General features: G+C 45.8%; 1 protein-coding gene across 1 annotated transcript in view; it reads left to right on the top strand.

Moving 5' to 3' along the window:
• The window catches only part of LOC106584474 (plexin-B2), a 206,614-nt gene that overhangs the window by 159,506 nt on the left and 27,300 nt on the right, over positions 1–19,808 (top strand). The window contains exons 3-19 of the mRNA XM_014169842.3: positions 4,881–6,028; positions 6,272–6,460; positions 7,010–7,135; positions 7,275–7,375; positions 9,529–9,655; positions 10,042–10,198; positions 10,490–10,601; positions 11,898–12,009; positions 13,802–13,903; positions 14,082–14,177; positions 14,771–14,858; positions 15,119–15,282; positions 15,679–15,827; positions 15,980–16,091; positions 16,640–16,776; positions 17,110–17,292; positions 17,599–17,707. Coding sequence (XP_014025317.1) covers positions 4,883–6,028; positions 6,272–6,460; positions 7,010–7,135; positions 7,275–7,375; positions 9,529–9,655; positions 10,042–10,198; positions 10,490–10,601; positions 11,898–12,009; positions 13,802–13,903; positions 14,082–14,177; positions 14,771–14,858; positions 15,119–15,282; positions 15,679–15,827; positions 15,980–16,091; positions 16,640–16,776; positions 17,110–17,292; positions 17,599–17,707 — 3,210 coding nt within the window. The 5' untranslated portion in view covers positions 4,881–4,882. The remainder of the gene's footprint in view (positions 1–4,880; positions 6,029–6,271; positions 6,461–7,009; positions 7,136–7,274; positions 7,376–9,528; positions 9,656–10,041; positions 10,199–10,489; positions 10,602–11,897; positions 12,010–13,801; positions 13,904–14,081; positions 14,178–14,770; positions 14,859–15,118; positions 15,283–15,678; positions 15,828–15,979; positions 16,092–16,639; positions 16,777–17,109; positions 17,293–17,598; positions 17,708–19,808) is intronic.

The following is a 19,808-nucleotide window of genomic DNA, read 5'->3' as shown; positions in this document are numbered from 1 at the left end:
GTCCCTTCTGTGCCTTTTTTACTGTAATTGTGGTTTATTTTTACACATTTGGAACCAAAGGCCATGTATGTTAGTTTTTTTGTTGATCACTGGCAGCAATTTCATGTTGCTAATAAAGCTTTTTCTGCAGCAATTCTGTCACTTACACTTGTTTCTACTGGCCACTCAACCAAAAAATGGAGAGAGGTTTACAGTAAAAGGAATCTGAATTATAAAAAACAATGGATTTCATATTGTCTATTGTATTCAGGTAGAACTGAAACATGACAAGTAATGCAGTTTTTGTAATGCCATCAACTGTTAGTATTTTGAAAGTCGTTGTGTTATGATTGACTATATGTTCCTCTTGGATAGAAAACATGTGCTAGTGTTTTGACAGAATGATTAGATATTGAGTCGGGTTTGCCGTGTTTTGATAGAGTTAATGTATATAGAGAAAGTTTTTTTGCATTTTGAAATGAAGAGTTTTACTATTTGGCTAATTGTGTGTTGCTGTGTTAAGAGTTTAGAAAAAGTATCTTAAGTATAGGTAAACGCTTGGTAGCAATTGTAAAAAACTGTAACCACAGCGTGGGCAATCAGCAGCGAGGGAGGAGGATAACTTTTGCCTCCTGCTGTTTGCAAGTGTGTGGCTGTTTTTGTGTATCAAAGGATGCTGTGTGATCTTATTCCCCCACTAAACAAAGCAACCGGCTTACTGAACATATTGTATTTCCTCTTGCTAAAAGGAGAAGAGAAAGAACATGATGAATGTTTGCCAAGATCTGTCGACAGATTGCCATTGTTCAGTTTCAAAGTACGGCTTTGAGATGTAGTTATTGGCCTTATTCTATTCAGCCGTGGGAGTTCCTCTGTAAAGTGTATCCATAAATTCAATCAAATCTAACAATAAAGCATCTTTGTTAAACTTGGTTACCCACATGAAAACAATTCTATAGTATACTATGGTAAAAATACTATAAAATCAAATGTTATTTGTCACATAGTGGCGTTGAATGTTGAGCTGTAGTCAATGAACAGCATTCTCACGTAGGTGTTATTTTTGTCCAAGTGTAATAGGCCAGTGTGGAGTGCAATAGAGATTGCGTCATCTGTAGATCTGTTTAGTGGTACAGTGAGGGGAAAAAGTATTTGATCCCCTGCTGATTTTGTACGCTTGCCCACTGACAAAGAAATTATCAGTCTATAATTTTAATGGTAGGTTTATTTGAACAGTGAGAGACAGAATAACCAAAAAATTATCCAGAAAAATGCATGTCAAAAATGTTATAAATTGATTTGCATTTTAATGAGGGAAATAAGTATTTGACCCCTCTGCAAAACATGACTTAGTACTTGGTGGCAAAACCCTTGTTGGCAATCACAGAGGTCAGACGTTTCTTGTAGTTGGTCACCAGGTTTGCACACATCTCAGGAGGGATTTTGTCCCACTCCTCTTTGCAGATCTTCTCCAAGTCATTAAGGTTTCAAGGCTGACGTTTGGCAACTCGAACCTTCAGCTCCCTCCACAGATTTTCTATGGGATTAAGGTCTGGAGACTGGCTTGGCCACTCCAGGAGCTTAATGTGCTTCTTCTTGAGCCACACTGTTGCCTTGGCCGTGTGTTTTGGGTCATTGTCATGCTGGAATACCCATCCACGGCCCATTTTCAATGACCTGGCTGAGGGAAGGAGGTTCTCACCCAAGATTTGACGGTACATGGCCCCGTCCATCATCCCTTTAATGCGGTGACGTTTCCTGTCCACTTAGCAGAAAAACACCCCCAAAGCATAATGTTTCCACCTCCATGTTTGACGGTGGGGATGGTGTTCTTGGGGTCATAGGCAGCATTCCTCCTCCTTCAAACACAGCGAGTTGAGTTGATGCCAAAGAGCTCCATTTTCGTCTCATCTGACCACAACACTTTCACCCAGTTGTCCTCTGAATCATTCAGATGTTCATTGGCAAACTTCGTACAGGCATGTATATGTGCTTTCTTGAGCAGGGGGACCTTGCGGGCGCTGCAGGATTTCAGTCCTTCACAGCGTAGTGTGTTACCAATTGTTTTCTTGGTGACTATGGTCCCAGCTGCCTTGAGATCATTGACAAAACCCTCCCGTGTAGTTCTGGGCTGATTCCTCACCGTTCTCATGATCATTGCAACTCCACGAGGTGAGATCTTGTATGGAGCCCCAGGCCGAGGGAGATTGACAGTTGTTTTGTGTTTCTTCCATTTGCGAATAATCGAACCAACTGTTGTCACCTTCTCACGAAGCTGCTTGGCAATGGTCTTGTAGCCCATTCCAGCCTTGTGTAGGTCTACAATCTTGTCCCTGACATCCTTGGAGAGCTCTTTGGTCTTGGCCATGGTGGAGAGTTTGGAATCTGATTGATTGATTGCTTCTGTAGACAGGTGTCTTTTATTCAGGTAACAAACTGAGATTAGGAGCACTCCCTTTAAGAGTGTGCTCCTAATCTCAGCTTGTTACCTTTATAAAAGACACCTGGAAGCCGGAAATCTTTCTGATTGAGAGGGGGTCAAATACTTATTTCCCTCATTAAAATGCAAATCAATTTATAACATTTTTGACATGCGTTTTTATGGATTTTTGTTGTTGTTGTTATTCTGTCTCTCACTGTTCAAATAAACCTACCATTAAAATGATAGACTGATAATTTCTTTGTCAGTGGGCAAACATACAAAATCAGCAGGGAATCAAATACTTTTTTCCCACACTGTATGTGAATTGGAGTGGGTCCAGGGTGTCTGGGATGATGGTGTTGATGTGAGCCATAACCAGCCTTTCAAAGCATTTTGTGGCTACAGATATAAGTGCTTTGGGGCGATAGTCATTTATACAGGTTACCTTGGTGTTCTTGGGCACAGGGACTATGGTGGTTCTTGAAATATGTAGGTATTACAGACTGGGTCAGGGAGAGGTTAAAAATGTCAGTGAAGACACTTGCCAGCTGGTCAGCGCATGCTCTGAGTACATGTCCTGGTATTCCGTCTGGCCCTGCGTCCGTGTGAATGTTAACCTGTTTAAAATTCTTTCTCATATTGGCTACGAAGAGAGTGATCACAGTTTGTGCTCTCACGCATGGTTCAGTGTAGCTTGCCTCGAAGCGAGCATAGAAGTCATTTAGCATCTGGGTTAGTGTCCCACCTCTTCAAAGTGGCAGCTCTAGCTTTTAGCTCAGTGTGGATGTTGCCTGTAATCCATAGCTTCTGGTTGGGATATATACGCACGGTCACTGTGTGGGACGACGACGTCGTCGATGTACTTTTTAATGAAGCCGGTGACTGATGTGGTAAACTCCTCAATGCCATCGGATGAATCATGGGACATATTCCAGTCTGTGCTAGCAAAACAGTTCTGTATCTTAGCATCCGCTTCATTGGACCACATCCGAAATTGAGTATGTCACTGGTACCTCCTGTTTGAGTTTTTACTTATAAGCAGGAATCTGGAGGAAATGTCAGATTTGCCAAATGGAGGGTGAGGGAGAGCTTTCTATACGTTTCTTTGTGTGTATTAAAGGTAATCTAGAGTTTATTTTTTGCACAGGTGACATGCTGGTAGAAATAAGGTAAAACAGTTTTACATTTTCCTGCATTAAAATCCCGGGGCCATGAGAAGCGACAGCTCTTGCTGCGCATTTTGTTGTAGGCTAATGTTCCTATATATGTCATTGAGTGTGGTCTTAGTGCCAGCATCGGTTTGTGGTGGTAAATAAACAGCTTCGAAAAATATAGATGAAAACTCTCTTGGTAAATAATATGGTCTACAGCTTATCATGAGGTATTTTAACTCAGGTGAGCAGAACCTCGAAACCACCTTAATATTAGAGATCACGCACAAGCTGTTGTTAACAAAGATACATACACCCAAACCCTTGAGTTTACGAGACAATTCCGCTCTATCCTGCCGATGCGTAGAAAAACCAGCTAGATTTATATTAACAATGTCGTTGTTCCGCCACGACTCTGTGAAGCATAGGATATTACAGTTTTTCAGGTCCCGTTGATAGAATAGTTGTGAACTGAGCTTGTCTAGTTTGTTCTCCAGTGATTGTACATTTGCCAGTAGAACAGAGGGTAGAGGTGGTTTATGTGCTATTCGTCGTAGTTTCATCAGGCTGCCCCCACGTCGGCCTGTATATCGTAGTTTCATCAGGCTGCCCCCACGTCGGCCTGTATATCGTAGTTTCATCAGGCTGCCCCCACGTCGGCCTGTATATCGTAGTTTCATCAGGCTGCCCCCACGTCGGCCTGTATATCGTAGTTTCATCAGGCTGCCCCCACGTCGGCCTGTATATCGTAGTTTCATCAGGCTGCCCCCACGTCGGCCTGTATATCGTAGTTTCATCAGGCTGCCCCCACGTCGGCCTGTATATCGTAGTTTCATCAGGCTGCCCCCACGTCGGCCTGTATATCGTAGTTTCATCAGGCTGCCCCCACGTCGGCCTGTATATCGTAGTTTCATCAGGGTACCTCTATATCGCCGTCTTTTCCTCTACCGAGTGTCGGGGATTAGAGCCTGGTCCCGGGTGAGCAGTATGTCCGAGTCATTGAAGTAGTATTCCTCATCCAAATCAAGGTTAGTGATCGCTGTACTGATGTCCAGAAGCTCTTTTTAATAACAGGAAACGATGGCGGAAACATTATGTTAAAAAAAACAATCTCTCAGCGATTCACTGTGTTTTTGCAGACTTTACTGTAGTATTCACTGTAGTGTTTTTGTGTCATGATGAAACACCTCTACATAGAGAAAAAGGGAATGTCCACTCACTGTTGTGCTGCTCCCATGTGATGTCTTAGGTGATACCATCACAACATTTCAAGCAACATAGTGTGCATCACCCCTAATCCTCTCCTCTGTCTCTCCTCTCTTCTCAAGAGATGACAAGCTGGGTCCAGGCCGCTCTTCTTCTCCTCTGTCTCCTCCTGTTATGCCTGTCTGCAGCCGGGGGCCAGCTGCAGGAGGAGGCGCTCCTGGACTTCTCCTCCATAACGCCCATCAACAACGTGGTTCAGGACCCCCGCAGCGGGCGCGTCTACCTGGGTGCCGTCAACACCATCTACCAGCTGGACGAGGCGCTGCGTGAAGAGGCCCGCACCGTGACTGGCCCCAAGGAGGATGCCCGCACCTGCACCCCGCCTGTCTCCACTCCGTACTGCCAGGACACCAAGCCCAGCCCTAATGTCAACAAGCTGCTGCTGGTGCACCCATCCAACGGCTCACTGATCGTCTGTGGGTCCCGCTACCGGGGTATCTGTTCCCTCCTCAACCTGAGCAACGTGGAGCAGCAACTGTACTACAGTGACTCTAAGGGGGAGAGGACTTATGTGGCTAGCATAGAGGATGGGGTAGCCGTGGTGGCCGTCATGTCTACATACGTTAATAAAGACGGCAACACCTTTAATGTGTTTCTGGTGGGAAAGGGCTACGGCAGCCTGGACAGCTCCAAACTCATCAGCACGCGCATCCTCCAGGACTACCGCGACTGGGTGGTATTCGAGAGCATCATCGAGGCATCCACCGTGCAGGCAACACCTTTTGTGCCCAAGTACCTGCACGACTTCCGCCACGCCTTCAAGGAGGAGAGCTTTGTCTACTTCCTGTTCTCCAGGACCATGGGGAGCACCGACAACAAGAACTTCACCTTCGTGTCTCGGCTGTGTGAGGACGACCCTCACTACTACTCTTACACAGAGCTGCAGCTCAACTGTGGCCCGGGGAACAAGTACAACAAGGTGCAGGCAGCCTATGTGGCATCCCCAGGTAAAGAGCTGGCCCGGGGGATGACAGAGTCGGGCCAGCATGGTAAGGTCCTCGCCTGGCACAAGGTGCTGTTCATGGTGGCCAGCCCGGATGAAGACGGCGCCGACTCGGCCCTGTGCATGTACCCTCTAAACACCATCAACGAGAGGCTGGTGGACATCATCAGCGCCTGCTACAGCGACTCAGGCAAGATCGCAGGCATCCCCGCTGTGGACATCCCCTACTCCTACAAGACAGACGAGTTCTGCACCTCCCATATTGACGTAAGTAGCTTAGCCTTTATCATCCACTTCAAAGAAACAGAGTCAGTGATTTTAAAAGAATTTCCCTTTTAATCAATAATGCAAATATATGACACCTTTGGTTTTCAGGCCCTTTGTTTCCAGTTTTTTATAATTTTTTTGTCGGAAGGGATCCTGATGGCTTTCTCTCCTCTCCTTCAAAAGATAGATTGATTTAAGGGATATAGTAGATCTCTTAGCTCTTAAATCTCTCTCCCTCTGCAGAAAGACACTCTGAACAACTATAAGTGTGGGGCGGACTTCCTTCCCTCTCCACTGGCCAGTAAGCCAGAGTTTGCCCTGCAGGCGAAGGCGGTCATCATCAGGAGGGGCCTGCTGACCGCTGTGGCCATCGCTGTGGAGAATGACCACACTATTGCCTTCCTGGGGAACAGCCTGGGAGAGGTGTACAAGGTAAGGAGAGGGTGGAATGGGACGTGTGGGAGAGGGTGGTTTTCGGAGGTGTGCAAGGTAATGTCTAGGGAAAGTGTACAAGGTAAGGGGCTAGGGGAAGAGTCGAAGGTAAGGGGCTAGGGGAAGAGTCGAAGGTAAGGGGCTAGGGGAAGAGTCGAAGGTAAGGGGCTAGGGGAAGAGTCGATGGTAAGGGGCTAGGGGAAGAGTCGATGGTAAGGGGCTAGTGGAAGTGTACAAGGTAAGGGGCTAGGGGAAGAGTTGAAGGTAAGGGGCTAGGGGAAGAGTCGATGGTAAGGGGCTAGGGGAAGTGTACAAGTTAAGGGGCCAGGGGAAGAGTAGACGCTAAGGGGAAGTGTACAAGGTAAGGGGCTAGGAGAGGATGCTATGATAGAGGGAGTTGTTGGTAGACACATTATTTTGTTGTCCATGTTGTGCTCCATTGAAGGAGCCTAGCGTGTGTTGAGAAGGAGCCTAGCATGTGTTGAGAAGGAGCCTAGTGTGTGTTTAGTGTTCTGTGTTGAGAGTTGGTTGTCTGGTTCTGCCTGGCAGGTGCATCTGACTGCCAACCCAGAGGTGTACAGTCAAGTGCCAGGGGACACCACAGGGAAACGCGTCAACAAAAAACTCTTCTTTGACGCCAGCCACAGCCACCTGTATATCACCACTGAGAAAAAGGTACAGTCCTCCATTAGCGTTCTGTACAGACCTCATTTCAGTATTCCGATAAACCTCCAGTCCTGACATGTTTGTATCTCTAAGGTCCCACTGTAATGCTGTTTGTGTTGTGGACTGTGTCTGTGCATTACTACTGTAGATCACCAAAGTGCCAGTGCAGACGTGCCATCTGAAAACAGACTGCCAGTCCTGTGTGTCGCCATGGGACCCCTACTGTGGCTGGTGTGTTCTGGAGGGCAGGTAAGAAAATACTTTATACATACTCCCAATAATTTTATGGAGGGAACCAGATAAGCATATATCTCAGAGCCATGCCCCTCTAAACAGAGCTAGATAGGGCCTGCCTCCATCAGCAGAGTGTAGATGTGTATTAAGAGCATCCTGTCGGTCTGTATCACCGCCTGATACGGCAATTGCACCGCCCACAACCGCAGGGCTCTCCAGAGGGTAGTGGGGTCTGCCCAACGTATCACCGAGTGCACACTGCCTGCTCTCCAGGGCATCTACAGCACCCGGTGTCACAGGAAGGCCAAGAAGATCATCAAAGACCTCAGCCACCCGAGCCAGGTCCTATATAATCACCTAAATCACCTACCTAAATAATCACACAGAATTACATATTCACAGGATGGATCATACATTGATTACTAATTATGTCATAAAAGAAAACGTCCCTAGCTGACGAAACTGATATGATGACTGGTTACACAAAGAAAGGGGGTTGGGTTTGAATGAAAGAGCGGGACGACTAGGAACAAAAGAATTGGGTCTCCATCGGACCTTGAGAAGCTTGTGTGGTAGAACTAATATGTTGTAGTACCCTGTCGTTCTGAAGAGATTGTCTGTCCTTTCCTAGGCCATGCACGTTTACAACTGCTGCTGATAACTCAATGTCTAGGATGTATCACTTCTTTAGTGAATAAGAGTTCAAAGTTCATACCAAGTTGCCATACTCAGCTCATACTATATTCTGGCTGGTGTAGTCGAAATTCATCCTTCCAGCGTGGCGATCGTCACCTCCACGTTGAAATTGGCCCTTTTAAACGTATGGACACAAGTCCTCCCGTCGTCGGGAACATAAGTTAATTTCGTTAGGTTGTAGTTGAAATTAGCCCTTTTAAACGTATGGACACAAGTCCTCCCGTCGTCAGGAACATAAGTTAATTTCGTTAGGTTGTAGTTGATATTAGCCCTTTTAAACGTATGGACATCAGTCCTCACATCACCGGGAACACAAGGTTGACTTTTGTCAACGGGCTTTTGTAGTGTGGGAGAGACGGCGTGCTTCCTAGTTCTCAACCAATGTCTGTTCACTTGGGCAGGGCCACTGAGTGAGCATAGTTCACTTATGAAAACAATTCTCTCATTTAGAAGCTAAAATTACATTTAATCTTTTCACAAATAGTTTCATATTTAAACTGCACAACAATTCCATGTGAATCTGATAACTAGAATGTGATGACTTTCCAAGATACAATTTATGTCGTCCTATCATGAGTAATAATGTCTCAGACGACAACTGATCTGACATAATGTTCTTTAAGTACCAACGGATGATTTCAACTGGTTGGATTTACTGAAATATTGTTCCGTTCCCAACCTTTTAATGCTACCATACTCTCTCTATGTTAACAAAGGGCTTTCCAAGAGACCATTCTGTAGAGTAGAGAGAGAAAAGGGGGAAAGGTATTTATGGGGGTCATAAACCTCACCAACAGGGCAACGTCATGACAATAGAGTCATTTAACACTGGTCATTTTAATAATGTTTACATAGTGTTTTACTCACTTCATATGTATATACTGTATTCTAGTCAAGGTTCATCCTATATAACTATTGCTGTACACATCTTTCATATACTGTCCAGATTGTCTACACACACCCTTATATACATGTATATATACTGTATATTTATATTCCAGACTCGTTCTGATATTTCTTAATTTCTTTCTTTCAATTTTGGGGGATTTGTGTGTACTGTTTTGTATTGTTAGGTATACTGCACTGTTGGAGCTAGAAACTTAAGCATTTCGCTGCACCTGCGATAACATCTGCTAAATATGTGTACACGACCAATAACATTTGATCTGATTTGATTGATCTGCTCTGTTTCAACAACCTGGGCCCTTCATAGTGTTTTTGCTTTACTTCTTCATTTCTGTGGCACTGAGAGAGCAGAGTATTTTTGTTAGAGCCATATAAGCCATATATGTGCTATTGACTTATTTCTACAATACTGTTATCAGTACGTTAACCGATAAAACTCAAATGTGAGGTATTTTAATGACAGGAAATTACTGTTATTAAGAGGTCACTATGAGACAGGAATGAATGTGTAACAAGTGGACGAAATGGACAGAGAGTAGTGGCTGATGGGTGTTGGTGTTCTCCAGGTGTACCAGGAGGTCTGATTGCCGGCGAGCGGAGGAGAAGAACGGCTGGTTGTGGAGCCCCAAGCAGCAGTGTGTGAAGATCGTGTCCTTCAACCCACCCAACCTCAGCTGCAAAAAGACCCAGCAGGTAGTGTACTATACTGGTCCTGGCAACGGCAGTAATCTCCCTCCCTGATAAGAAATAATAAGAATCAGTGACCCTCTGCTCTGAGACAATATGCACTCTATTGATCCTGCTCAGAAAACTGAAAACTGGCTTATTAAAACCGCGGAATGTGCTAGTGCTCAAAGCACCTCTGACTCTGCTCTCCTCCCCCTATCTCTTTGTCTCTCTCTCATTCATTATCTCTCTCTTTTTTATTTTTCTTGCTTCCTGACTCTCTCATTCTCTCTCTCTATTTCTCTCTCTCTTTCTCTCCTCTCTCTCGATGTCTCTCCGTCGCTCTCTCTCTCTCTCTCTCTCTCTCTCTCTCTCTCTCTCTCTCTCTCTCTCTCTCTCTCTCTCTCTCTCAGGTGGAGATCAACGTGCCCTCCCTCCCCTCCTTCGGGCAGGCAGACCGTCTGTGCTGTGTGTTCCCCTCCTATATGAGTGACGCCACCATGTCCTCTGGCCAGGTCACTTGTGCCCTGCCCAACCCCGACTCCTTACCATCCACACCTGAACACCAGGGTAGGTCATCACCCTCAGTCTCCACTGGCACTGCAGTAGGGCCAGGAGCTGTTCCTGACTGCATGACCTGAACAAGAGAAACTCTGAGCCCTAATTATAGGCTGTAGCTTCTTAAAGCCCAGAGTTGTTCCTGGTCAGGACAGGTGGTCAAGAAAAAACTCCTGGCCTTACTCTGTTGCTTTGTTTCATTGACCTTGAAGACTGTTTTTTGTTTATGTTACATTCACTACAACCTGTATCGTCACCAATCACAATGCCACTCATTCACCCTGTTCCTCTCTGTGCCTGTAGATTTCGTGGCGGTGCCCATTAAGATCTTTGTGAACGAGTCGGTGGAGCTGGCCACCAGGGAGTTCAATTTCTACAACTGTTCAGCCACTGTGAGGAAAGCAGAGAGCACACCGTGAGTTAACTAACCCTCCTACTGTACTGTACTCTCTGGACTGTACTCTCCTACTGTACTCCTCTACTGTACTCTCTGGACTGTACTCTCTGGACTGTACTCTCCTACTGTACTCTCTGGACTGTATTCTCTGGACTGTATTCTCTGGACTGTACCCTCCTAGTGTACTCTCTGGACTATACTCTCTGGACTGTACTCTCCTAGTGTATTCTCTGGACTGTACTCTCCTAGTGTACTCTCTGGACTGTACTCTCCTACTGTACTCTCTGGACTACTCTCCTACTGTACTCTCTGGACTGTACTCTCCTAGTGTACTCTCTGGACTGTACTCTCCTACTGTACTCTCCTACTGTACTTTCTGGACTGTACTCTCTGGACTGTACTCTCCTACTGTACTCTCCTACTGTACTTTCTGGACTGTACTCTCCTGGACTCCGGCTGACTCTCCTACTGTACTTTCTGGACTGTACTCTCTGGACTGTACTTTCCTACTGTACTCTCCTACTGTACTTTCTGGACTGTACTCTCCTACTGTACTCTCTGGACTGTACTCTCCTACTGTACTCTCTGGACTGTACTCTCCTACTGTACTCTCTGGACTGTAATCTCCTACTGTACTCTCTGGACTGTACTCGCTGGACTGTACTTTCCTACTGTACTGTACTCTCTCATTGAACCACAGTAATCTCCCACACAGTACTCTCCCACTCTCTGTACTCTCCCATTGACCAGACTCACTGGGTTTTAGTGCCGACAACCTTGAATGAATAGCTGCATGTGCACAAATGAGAGAATGGTTTCTGTGTGTAAATTCTGTGTGATGCATGAATGATACTGGGATTGAATGCACCTCTTGCATTTCCCCCCTTTTTTATTACCAACCAGAGGAAATTGCTTCAGTTTCCTTTTCATTAATCAAAAAATGGAAGTCGATCTCATACGTATATGTGTTTTCTCTTTTGCTGTTTCGAGGGCTGTTTTTTCATCTGGAGGAAGCGTGTGATAAATGGGCTTTGTTTATCAGGTTACAGATATATATTTACCATCAACAATATAGGTTCTACTGTTACAGGAATACTATCATGGATTTACATGTTTTTAAAAGAGATTGCCTCCATGCTGTGTGTGTATGTGTGTGTGTGTGTGTGTTTGTATGAGTGTGTGTGTGTGTGTGTGTGTGTGTGTGTGTGTGTGTGTGTGTGTGTGTGTGTGTGTGTGTGTGTGTGTGTGTGTGTGTGTGTGTGTGTGTATGTGTGTACGTTTGTATGTGTGTACGTTTGTATGTGTGTATCTCAGGTGTTTGTCGTGTGTGGCCAGCCCATGGGGCTGCCAGTGGAACACCCAGGACCACACCTGCCAGGACAAGGACGACACTGTGTTGGGCCCTCAAATCATCAAACACAGACAGGTAGCTAGGTGCTCCACTAAACAGGCTTAATATATACTGCTCAAAAAAATTAAGGGAACACTTAAACAACACATCCTAGATCTGAATGAAAGAAATAATCTTATTAAATACTTTTTTCATTACATAGTTGAATGTGCTGACAACAAAATCACACAAAAATAATCAATGGAAATCCAATTTACCAACCCATGGAGGTCTGGATTTGGAGTCACACTCAAAATTAAAGTGGAAAACCACACTACAGGCTGATCCAACTTTGATGTAATGTCCTTAAAACAAGTCAAAATGAGGCTCAGTAGTGTGTGTGGCCTCCACGTGCCTGTATGACCTCCCTACAACGCCTGGGCATGCTCCTGATGAGGTGGCGGATGGTCTCCTGAGGGATCTCCTCCCAGACCTGGATTAAAGCATCCGCCAACTCCTGGACAGTCTGTGGTGCAACGTGGCGTTGGTGGATGGAGCGAGACATGATGTCCCAGATGTGCTCAATTGGATTCAGGTCTGGGGAATGGGCGGGCCAGTCCATAGCATCAATGCCTTCCTCTTGCAGGAACTGCTGACACTTTCCAGCCACATGAGGTCTAGCATTGTCTTGCATTAGGAGGAACCCAAGGCAAACCGCACCAGCATATGGTATCACAAGGGGTCTGAGGATCTCATCTCGGTACCTAATGGCAGTCAGGCTACCTCTGGCGAGCACACGGAGGGCTGTGCAGCCCCCCAAAGAAATGGCACCCCACACCATGACTGACCCACCACCAAACCGGTCATGCTGGAGGATGTTGCAGGCAGAAGAACGTTCTCCACGGCGTCTCCAGACTCTGTCACGTCTGTCACGTGCTCAGTGTGAACCTGCTTTCATCTGTGAAGAGCACAGGGCGCCAGTGGCGAATTTGCCCATCTTGGTGTTCTCTGGCAAATGCCAAACGTCCTGCACGGTGTTGGGCTGAAAGCACAACCCCCACCTGTGGACGTCGGGCCCTCATACCACCCTCATGGAGCCTGTTTCTGGCCGTTTGAGCAGACACATGCACATTTGTGGCCTGCTGGAGGTCATTTTGCAGGGCTCTGGCAGTGCTTCTCCTGCTCCTCCTTGCACAAAGGCGGAGGTAGCGGTCCTGCTGCTGGGTTGTTGCCCACCTACGGCCTCCTCCACGTCTCCTGATGTACTGGCCTGTCTCCTGGTAGCGCCTCCATGCTCTGGACACTACGCTGACAGACACAGCAAACCTTCTTGCCACAGCTCGCATTGATGTGCCATCCTGGATGAGCTGCATTACCTGAGCCACTTGTGTGGGTTGTAGACTCCGTCTCATGCTACCACTAGAGTGAAAGCACCGCCAGCATTCAAAAGTGACCAAACATCAGCCAGGAAGCATAGGAACTGAGAAGTGGTCTGTGGTCCCCACCTGCAGAACCACTCCTTTATTGGGGGTGTCTTGCTAATTGCCTATAATTTCCACCTGTTGTCTATTCCATTTGCACAACAGCATGTGAAATTTATTGTCAATCAGTGTTGCTTCCTAAGTGGACAGTTTGATTTCACAGAAGTGTGATTGACTTGGAGTTACATTGTGTTGTTTAAGTGTTCCCTTTATTTTTTTGAGCAGTGTACATCACATGTATGCTAAGAGTCAATAAAGTCATGCGTGTTGTTGTATGGAATATCAGTTTGTAAGTCAGCAGATGCATGCCAACTGATAAATGATCAGTCTGGATGACAGTTTGTCCGTCGAATAACTAAAGGCATAAATGCAAATGCTCAAAATGTAGTATTTTCATCTGTGTTCAGGGGGCAAGATGTCCCCAGTTCGAGAACCCTGATCCTGTGCTCATTCCTGTGGGGTTCAAAACCACCATCGGCTTCGAGGGCATCAACCTGGATGTTTACCAGGTACTGGAAAAAAGATCATGTCTTATATATCTGTTATATAGCTTTATAGCTGTTATCAAACAATTCAAAATGAACACTAGTTATTTATGAATCAGACTATAGTATCGTTGAGATGAAGCCTTGATAAGTGCTCATGTATTAAGTTCATTAACTCTCTGCTCCTCTGCTTCCTCCCTAGGACCGGGTGTTCACCATCGGCACAGAGCTGATGAGAAACATGGAGGAGGACGTCAGGTCTGAAGATCGGCCCTTCTACAGCTTCAACGGTTTTAACGTATGTCAGTGCTTCTTATTGCGCCACACCTGTCAATTGTAGCTTTCACCACTTGGAAGGTGTAATGGGTTGGTCATATGTTGCTGGGTCATCATATTGGATTGTTTGTTTACGTTACCTGGTTTGTGTCAGTTTGATATTATAGCACCCCCTCATGGAAAACACTCCCAATGTTATTATAACATCCTCAAACTGTGGATTTTGTGTGATTGGAAAACATCTTAGAAGCACTACAGAGAGGTGGGGACCAGCCTCCAGCCACATTATTTTCAGCATTGATTTATTCAGCTCTTTTTGAATGGCTGCCAAAGTGTGTATGGGGCGGCAGGTAGCCTAGTGGTTAAGTGTTGGGCCAGTAACTGAAAGGTCGCTGGTTCGAGTCGTGGAGCATACTAGGTGACTAATCTGTCGATATGCTCTTGAGCAAAGCATTTAACCCTAATTGCTCATGTAAGTCGCTCTGCATAAGAGCATCTGCTAAATTACTTAAATGTAAAATGAGAACTTTTATTTGGCACACTTTGGAAATGTGAAGTCATTAATCACTTCTTTCACAAACTGTATTAATAATTCATTATTTTCTCCGTTTCTAGTTTTCCTTCGATAAGTCACAGGAGACCAACGTTCTGTTCTACGTGAAGGACAAACAGTCGGGCAAGAAAATAGACAGCACGCTGAATGGTAAATGGTGCATCTTTATGCAACTCTGTTGACAACGTCCCAAAGGACCATGTGGACATAAATGACAACTGGGGAAGCCTTATTTGGCAAAGTAATAAATTAATACATTGACACATTTAACACAATACTTTTTGCAATCGTCTAAGTGAATTGGTCAAACATCATATCAGACCTTGTACTATCGATGTACCAGTGTCATTTAAATGAAATGACAGAATAGTCTTGACATTCCAAGGCGTCCCTCTTATCTTCCTTCACAGTGACCCTATATAGCTGCTCGCTGGGCCGTGAGGACTGCAGCCTGTGTAAGAACGCTGACCCTAAGTACAGGTGTGTGTGGTGTGTCAAAAGGAGGTCGTGCGTCTATGAGAAGCTGTGTACTAATGACCAGGGTACAGAGTGCCCTGACCCACACATCACTGACGTGAGTAGCACCCACAGTACAGTAGTTATCTCCTAACTATATACTAATAACTTATCTTTGAACCTGCAACAATATCCACTTTTGATTATCACTGACTGACTAGGCATGTTACTGGTCACTTCATTGACTGCTACTGACAACTGGATCAGTTCACAGACTGGTTATTTGCTATTAAAAGGGGTACCTCTGATCAATGCTCATTTTCTAAAGACTGGACTAGCTACAGTCCTGAACGCAGTCTTTTCACAGACTGTGGGGTCACATTCTGCATGTGTTTGTGGCTTATTTCCTGGTGCTACTCTGTAAGCCACTCTATACACTGTCATCTCAAATCTGTACGGTAGTGCAAATCTAAAAGCCTGTCATCTTAAATCTGTTCCCCATTCCCCCTCCCAGATTATCCCTCGCTACGGGCCCGTGAGGGGAGGCATCTCTGTCACCATCAAGGGCTCCAACCTGGGCATCCACAAGGAGGACATCAAGGCCATCAGTGTGGTGGGGGTCCCCTGTGTACATCAGGAGAACAAATACGCCGTCTCCACCAGGTAACATACACTGGCAACCCAGTCACCGCTGTCCCCTTCTCACAATACGCGCTGATGGAGGCGGTCCCCTCAACGGTAGATTTACATCTGAAATGTAATCTACAATGTCTAAATATAATATCTAAGTCTTCCTCCCTCTCTCTGTTTTCCAGCGTGGTGTGTGAGATCGGGCCCTTGGACCCCCTGAGTACAAACTGGGGCCAGGTGGAGGTGGAGGTGGAGGGAGGGAAGAGAGGAACGTCATCTGCTTTCTTCACATACCGGGTAACAAACCTAGCGCACTCCTTCACTTCAATAACACTCCTTCACTTCAGGATGAGAGTGTGGACTCGTGAAGTGGAAAATGCTTTTACATGATTTGGTTATGCTATCACCATTCAATTTCACAGCTATACAGACGCTGTATTACAGAGCTTCTTATCGGCCCGCATGAAGGGCATGTCGTTTAAGTGTAATATCCAAATAAAATACATTCATGTTCTGTTGAATGAACTACTCTGGTAATGCCACACTGGCAGATAATACCCAGTACGATAAGATGAAATTGATTTGTGTGTATTATAGTTTAACAAGGTGCTATACGGCGACTCAATTTCCTCTGGTGCCTTAACAGGGTACATTGGAGCAATTTCCCTGCCTTTTTTATATCTTGCACGGCTAATGCTTCCCCACAGGGGACCGCCCCCCTAACTGTTTACTCAGCAAATTGAAGGAAATGCGAAGTGTCTGGGTGTGTGTGCATTTTGAAAGCCTTGTGGGGGAAGAGATGAGACAGGAATATGATGAGTGTTTTTTACTACCTGATCCTCCAGGACCCCATCGCCCGCTCGGTGTACCCCGCCAACGGCTCCAAGGCCGGGGGGACGGTCATCACCATCTCTGGCTTCAACCTGGACACAGCCACCAGGGAGGACATTGCCGTCACCGTTGGGGGGGTGGTGTGCACTGTGTAAGTACTGTTGCATCCTGGGAAGGGAACCAGTGTCAAGAAGGGTTGCGATTGTCTGGTCTTTAGATCTGTATGTGTTGGCTTTCAGACAATTCTTTGGCATGACAACATGCAAAAGAAAAAGTGTTGTAAGCTAAAGTGAATACAGAATGTTCAAGCAGGTTAGGGTTGGGGGATGCATTCAAATATGAGCATGAATTTCTTTAATAAGAAAGCCCTGTATTGACTTAGCTGTCATGCTTCTGGCATGTTAGTCTCCTGTGCACCGTGACCCCGGTTGACCCCTAGTGCTGAGCAGTCTGTGTCGCTGGCTGACTGTGTCCTTGTCTGCAGGGAGACGTTTGGTGCAGCCATCACCTGCAGGATGGGAGAGTACCGGGCGGATAAGGTCCCCTCTGACCTGCTCACGGTGACAGTAAAGTATGGGAAGAGCACCACCACAGCCGTCCCCACAGCCTTCCAGTTCTGGGAGAACCCCACTATCCTGGACCACCACCCCAAGGGAAGCTTTGTGTGGTGAGTCCCAGTCCTCGAGACAAGAGGCTATTCTCAAGGCTTCCACATTGTCTCACATCAGATAGCACGTCAACTCCGTCTGCACTGAAAAGCGCCGGGTTAGAATGATGCCACCTGTCGAAACACAATAAAGTGTACCCTAGAGTCTAGTTTAATGGCATTCAATTTCCAACACACCTGGCTTCCTCTCCAGATACCAGTTGGTAGCTTAAATGTGATATCTCTTCTGTAGATGAAATGTGAATATGAGCCCCGCCGTGTTAAAACCATACCTTTTGTCCCTTTGTGATGGTGATGTTGTTTCAGTGGTGGGAGGACCATCGTGGTGACTGGATCTGGGTTTGACCTAATTCAGAACGCCATCATGAGGGTCCAGGCCTCGGCTGACAAGTGGTCCGGCATAACTCCTACTGAGGTATGGACTCTCTTTCTCTGCCTCTCTCTCTCGATGCCTCTTTCTCTCCCTGTCTCTCTCTTTTTCTTTCTTTGCTTCTCTCTCTCTCTGCCTCGCTCTCTCTCTCATATTGATATTCAATGTGCTTTATTGGCATGAAGGACAAGGTCAATGGTATCAAAGCGAAGTGATACATACAGTGCATTCAGAAATTATTCAGACCCCTTGACTTTTTTAACTTTTTGTTACTTTACAGCCTTATTCTAAAATGTATGAAATCGTTTTTTCCCTCATCAATCTACACACAATACCCCATAATGACAAAGCAAAAATAGGTCTTTAGAAATCTTTGCACATTTATTTAAAAACAAAAAACGAAATATCAGATTTACATAAGTATTCAGACCCTTTACTGACCCTTGTTGAAGCACCTTTGGCAGCAATTACACCCTCAAGTCTTCTTGGTTTGACACTACAAGCTTGGCACACCTTTATTTGGTGATTTTCTCCCATTCTTCTCTGCAGATCCTCTCAAGCTTTGTCAGGTTGCCCTCTAATCCCACCGCACCTTCTCCGCTATGCAATCTGGTTTCAGAGCTGGTCATGGGTGCACCTCAGCCACGCTCAAGGTCCTAAACGATATCGTAACCGCCATCGATATGAAACAATACTGTGCTGCCGTATTCATTGACCTGGCCAAGGCTTTCGACTCTTGTCAATCACCACATCCTCATCGGCAGACTCAGATAGCCTTGGTTTCTCAAATGATTGCCTCGCCTGGTTCACCAACTACTTCTCTGATAGAGTTCAATGTGTCAAATCGGATGGCCTGTTATCCGGGCCTCTGGCAGTCTCTATGGGGGTGCCACAGGGTTCAATTCTTGGGCCAACTCTTGGGCCAACTCGCTCTTGCTGCTGGTGAGTCTCTGATCCACCTCTACGGAGACAACACCATTCTGTATACTTCTGGCCCTTCTTTGGACACTGTGTTAACAACCCTCCAGACGAGCTTCAATGACATACAACTCTCCTTCCGTGGCCTCCAACTGCTCTTAAATACAAGTAAAACTAAATGCATGCTCTTCAACCGATCGCTGCCTGCACCTGCCCGCCCATCCAGCATCACTACTCTGGACGGTTCTGACTTAGAATATGTGGACAACTACAAATACCTGGGTGTATGGTTAGACTGTAAACTCTCCTTCCAGACTCACATCAAACATCTCCAATCCAAAGTTACATCTAGAATTGGCTTTCTATTTCACAACAAAGCATCCTTCACTCATGCTGCCAAACATACCCTCGTAAAACTGACCATCCTACCGATCCTCGACTTCGGCGATGTCATTTACAAAATTGCCTCCAATACCCTACTCAATAAACTGGATGCAGTCTATCACAGTGCCATCCGTTTTGTCACCAAAGCCCCATATACTACCCACCACTGTGACCTGTACGCTCTTGTTGGCTGGCACACGCTTCATACTCGTCGCCAAACCCACTGGCTCCAGGTCATCTACAAGACCCTGCTAGGTAAAGTCCCCCCTTATCTCAGCTCACTGGTCACCATAGCACCACCCACCTGTAGCACGCGCTCCAGCAGGTATATCTCTCTGGTCACCCCCAAAACCAATTCCTCCTTTGGCCGTCTCTCCTTCCTGTTCTCTGCTGCCAATGACTGGAAGGAACTACAAAAATCTCTGAAACTGGAAACACTTATCTCCCTCACTAGCTTTAAGCACCAGCTGTCAGAGCAGCTCACAGATCACTCTACCTGTACATAGCCCATCTGTAATTTACATTTACATTTTACATTTTAGTCATTTAGCAGACGCTCTTATCCAGAGCGACTTACAAATTGGTGCAAATTGGTGCATTCACCTTATAATATCCCAAACAACTACCGCTTCCCCTACTGTATTTATTTATTTAGTTCCTTTGCACCCCATTATTTCTATTTATACTTTGCATTTTCTTCCACTACAAATCTACCATTCCAGTGTTTTACTTGCTATATTGTATTTACTTTGCCACCATGGCCTTTTTTGCCTTTACCTCCCTTATCTCACCTCATTTGCTCACATTGTATATAGACTTATTTTTCTACTGTATTATTGACTGT

Source organism: Salmo salar, chromosome 23, assembly GCF_965601325.2.
Source record: "Salmo salar chromosome 23, fSalSal1, whole genome shotgun sequence".
Classification (NCBI taxonomy): Eukaryota; Metazoa; Chordata; class Actinopteri; order Salmoniformes; family Salmonidae; genus Salmo; species Salmo salar.
Note: the sequence above shows the minus strand (reverse complement) of the source record. Positions and strands in the feature narration are given on the sequence as shown.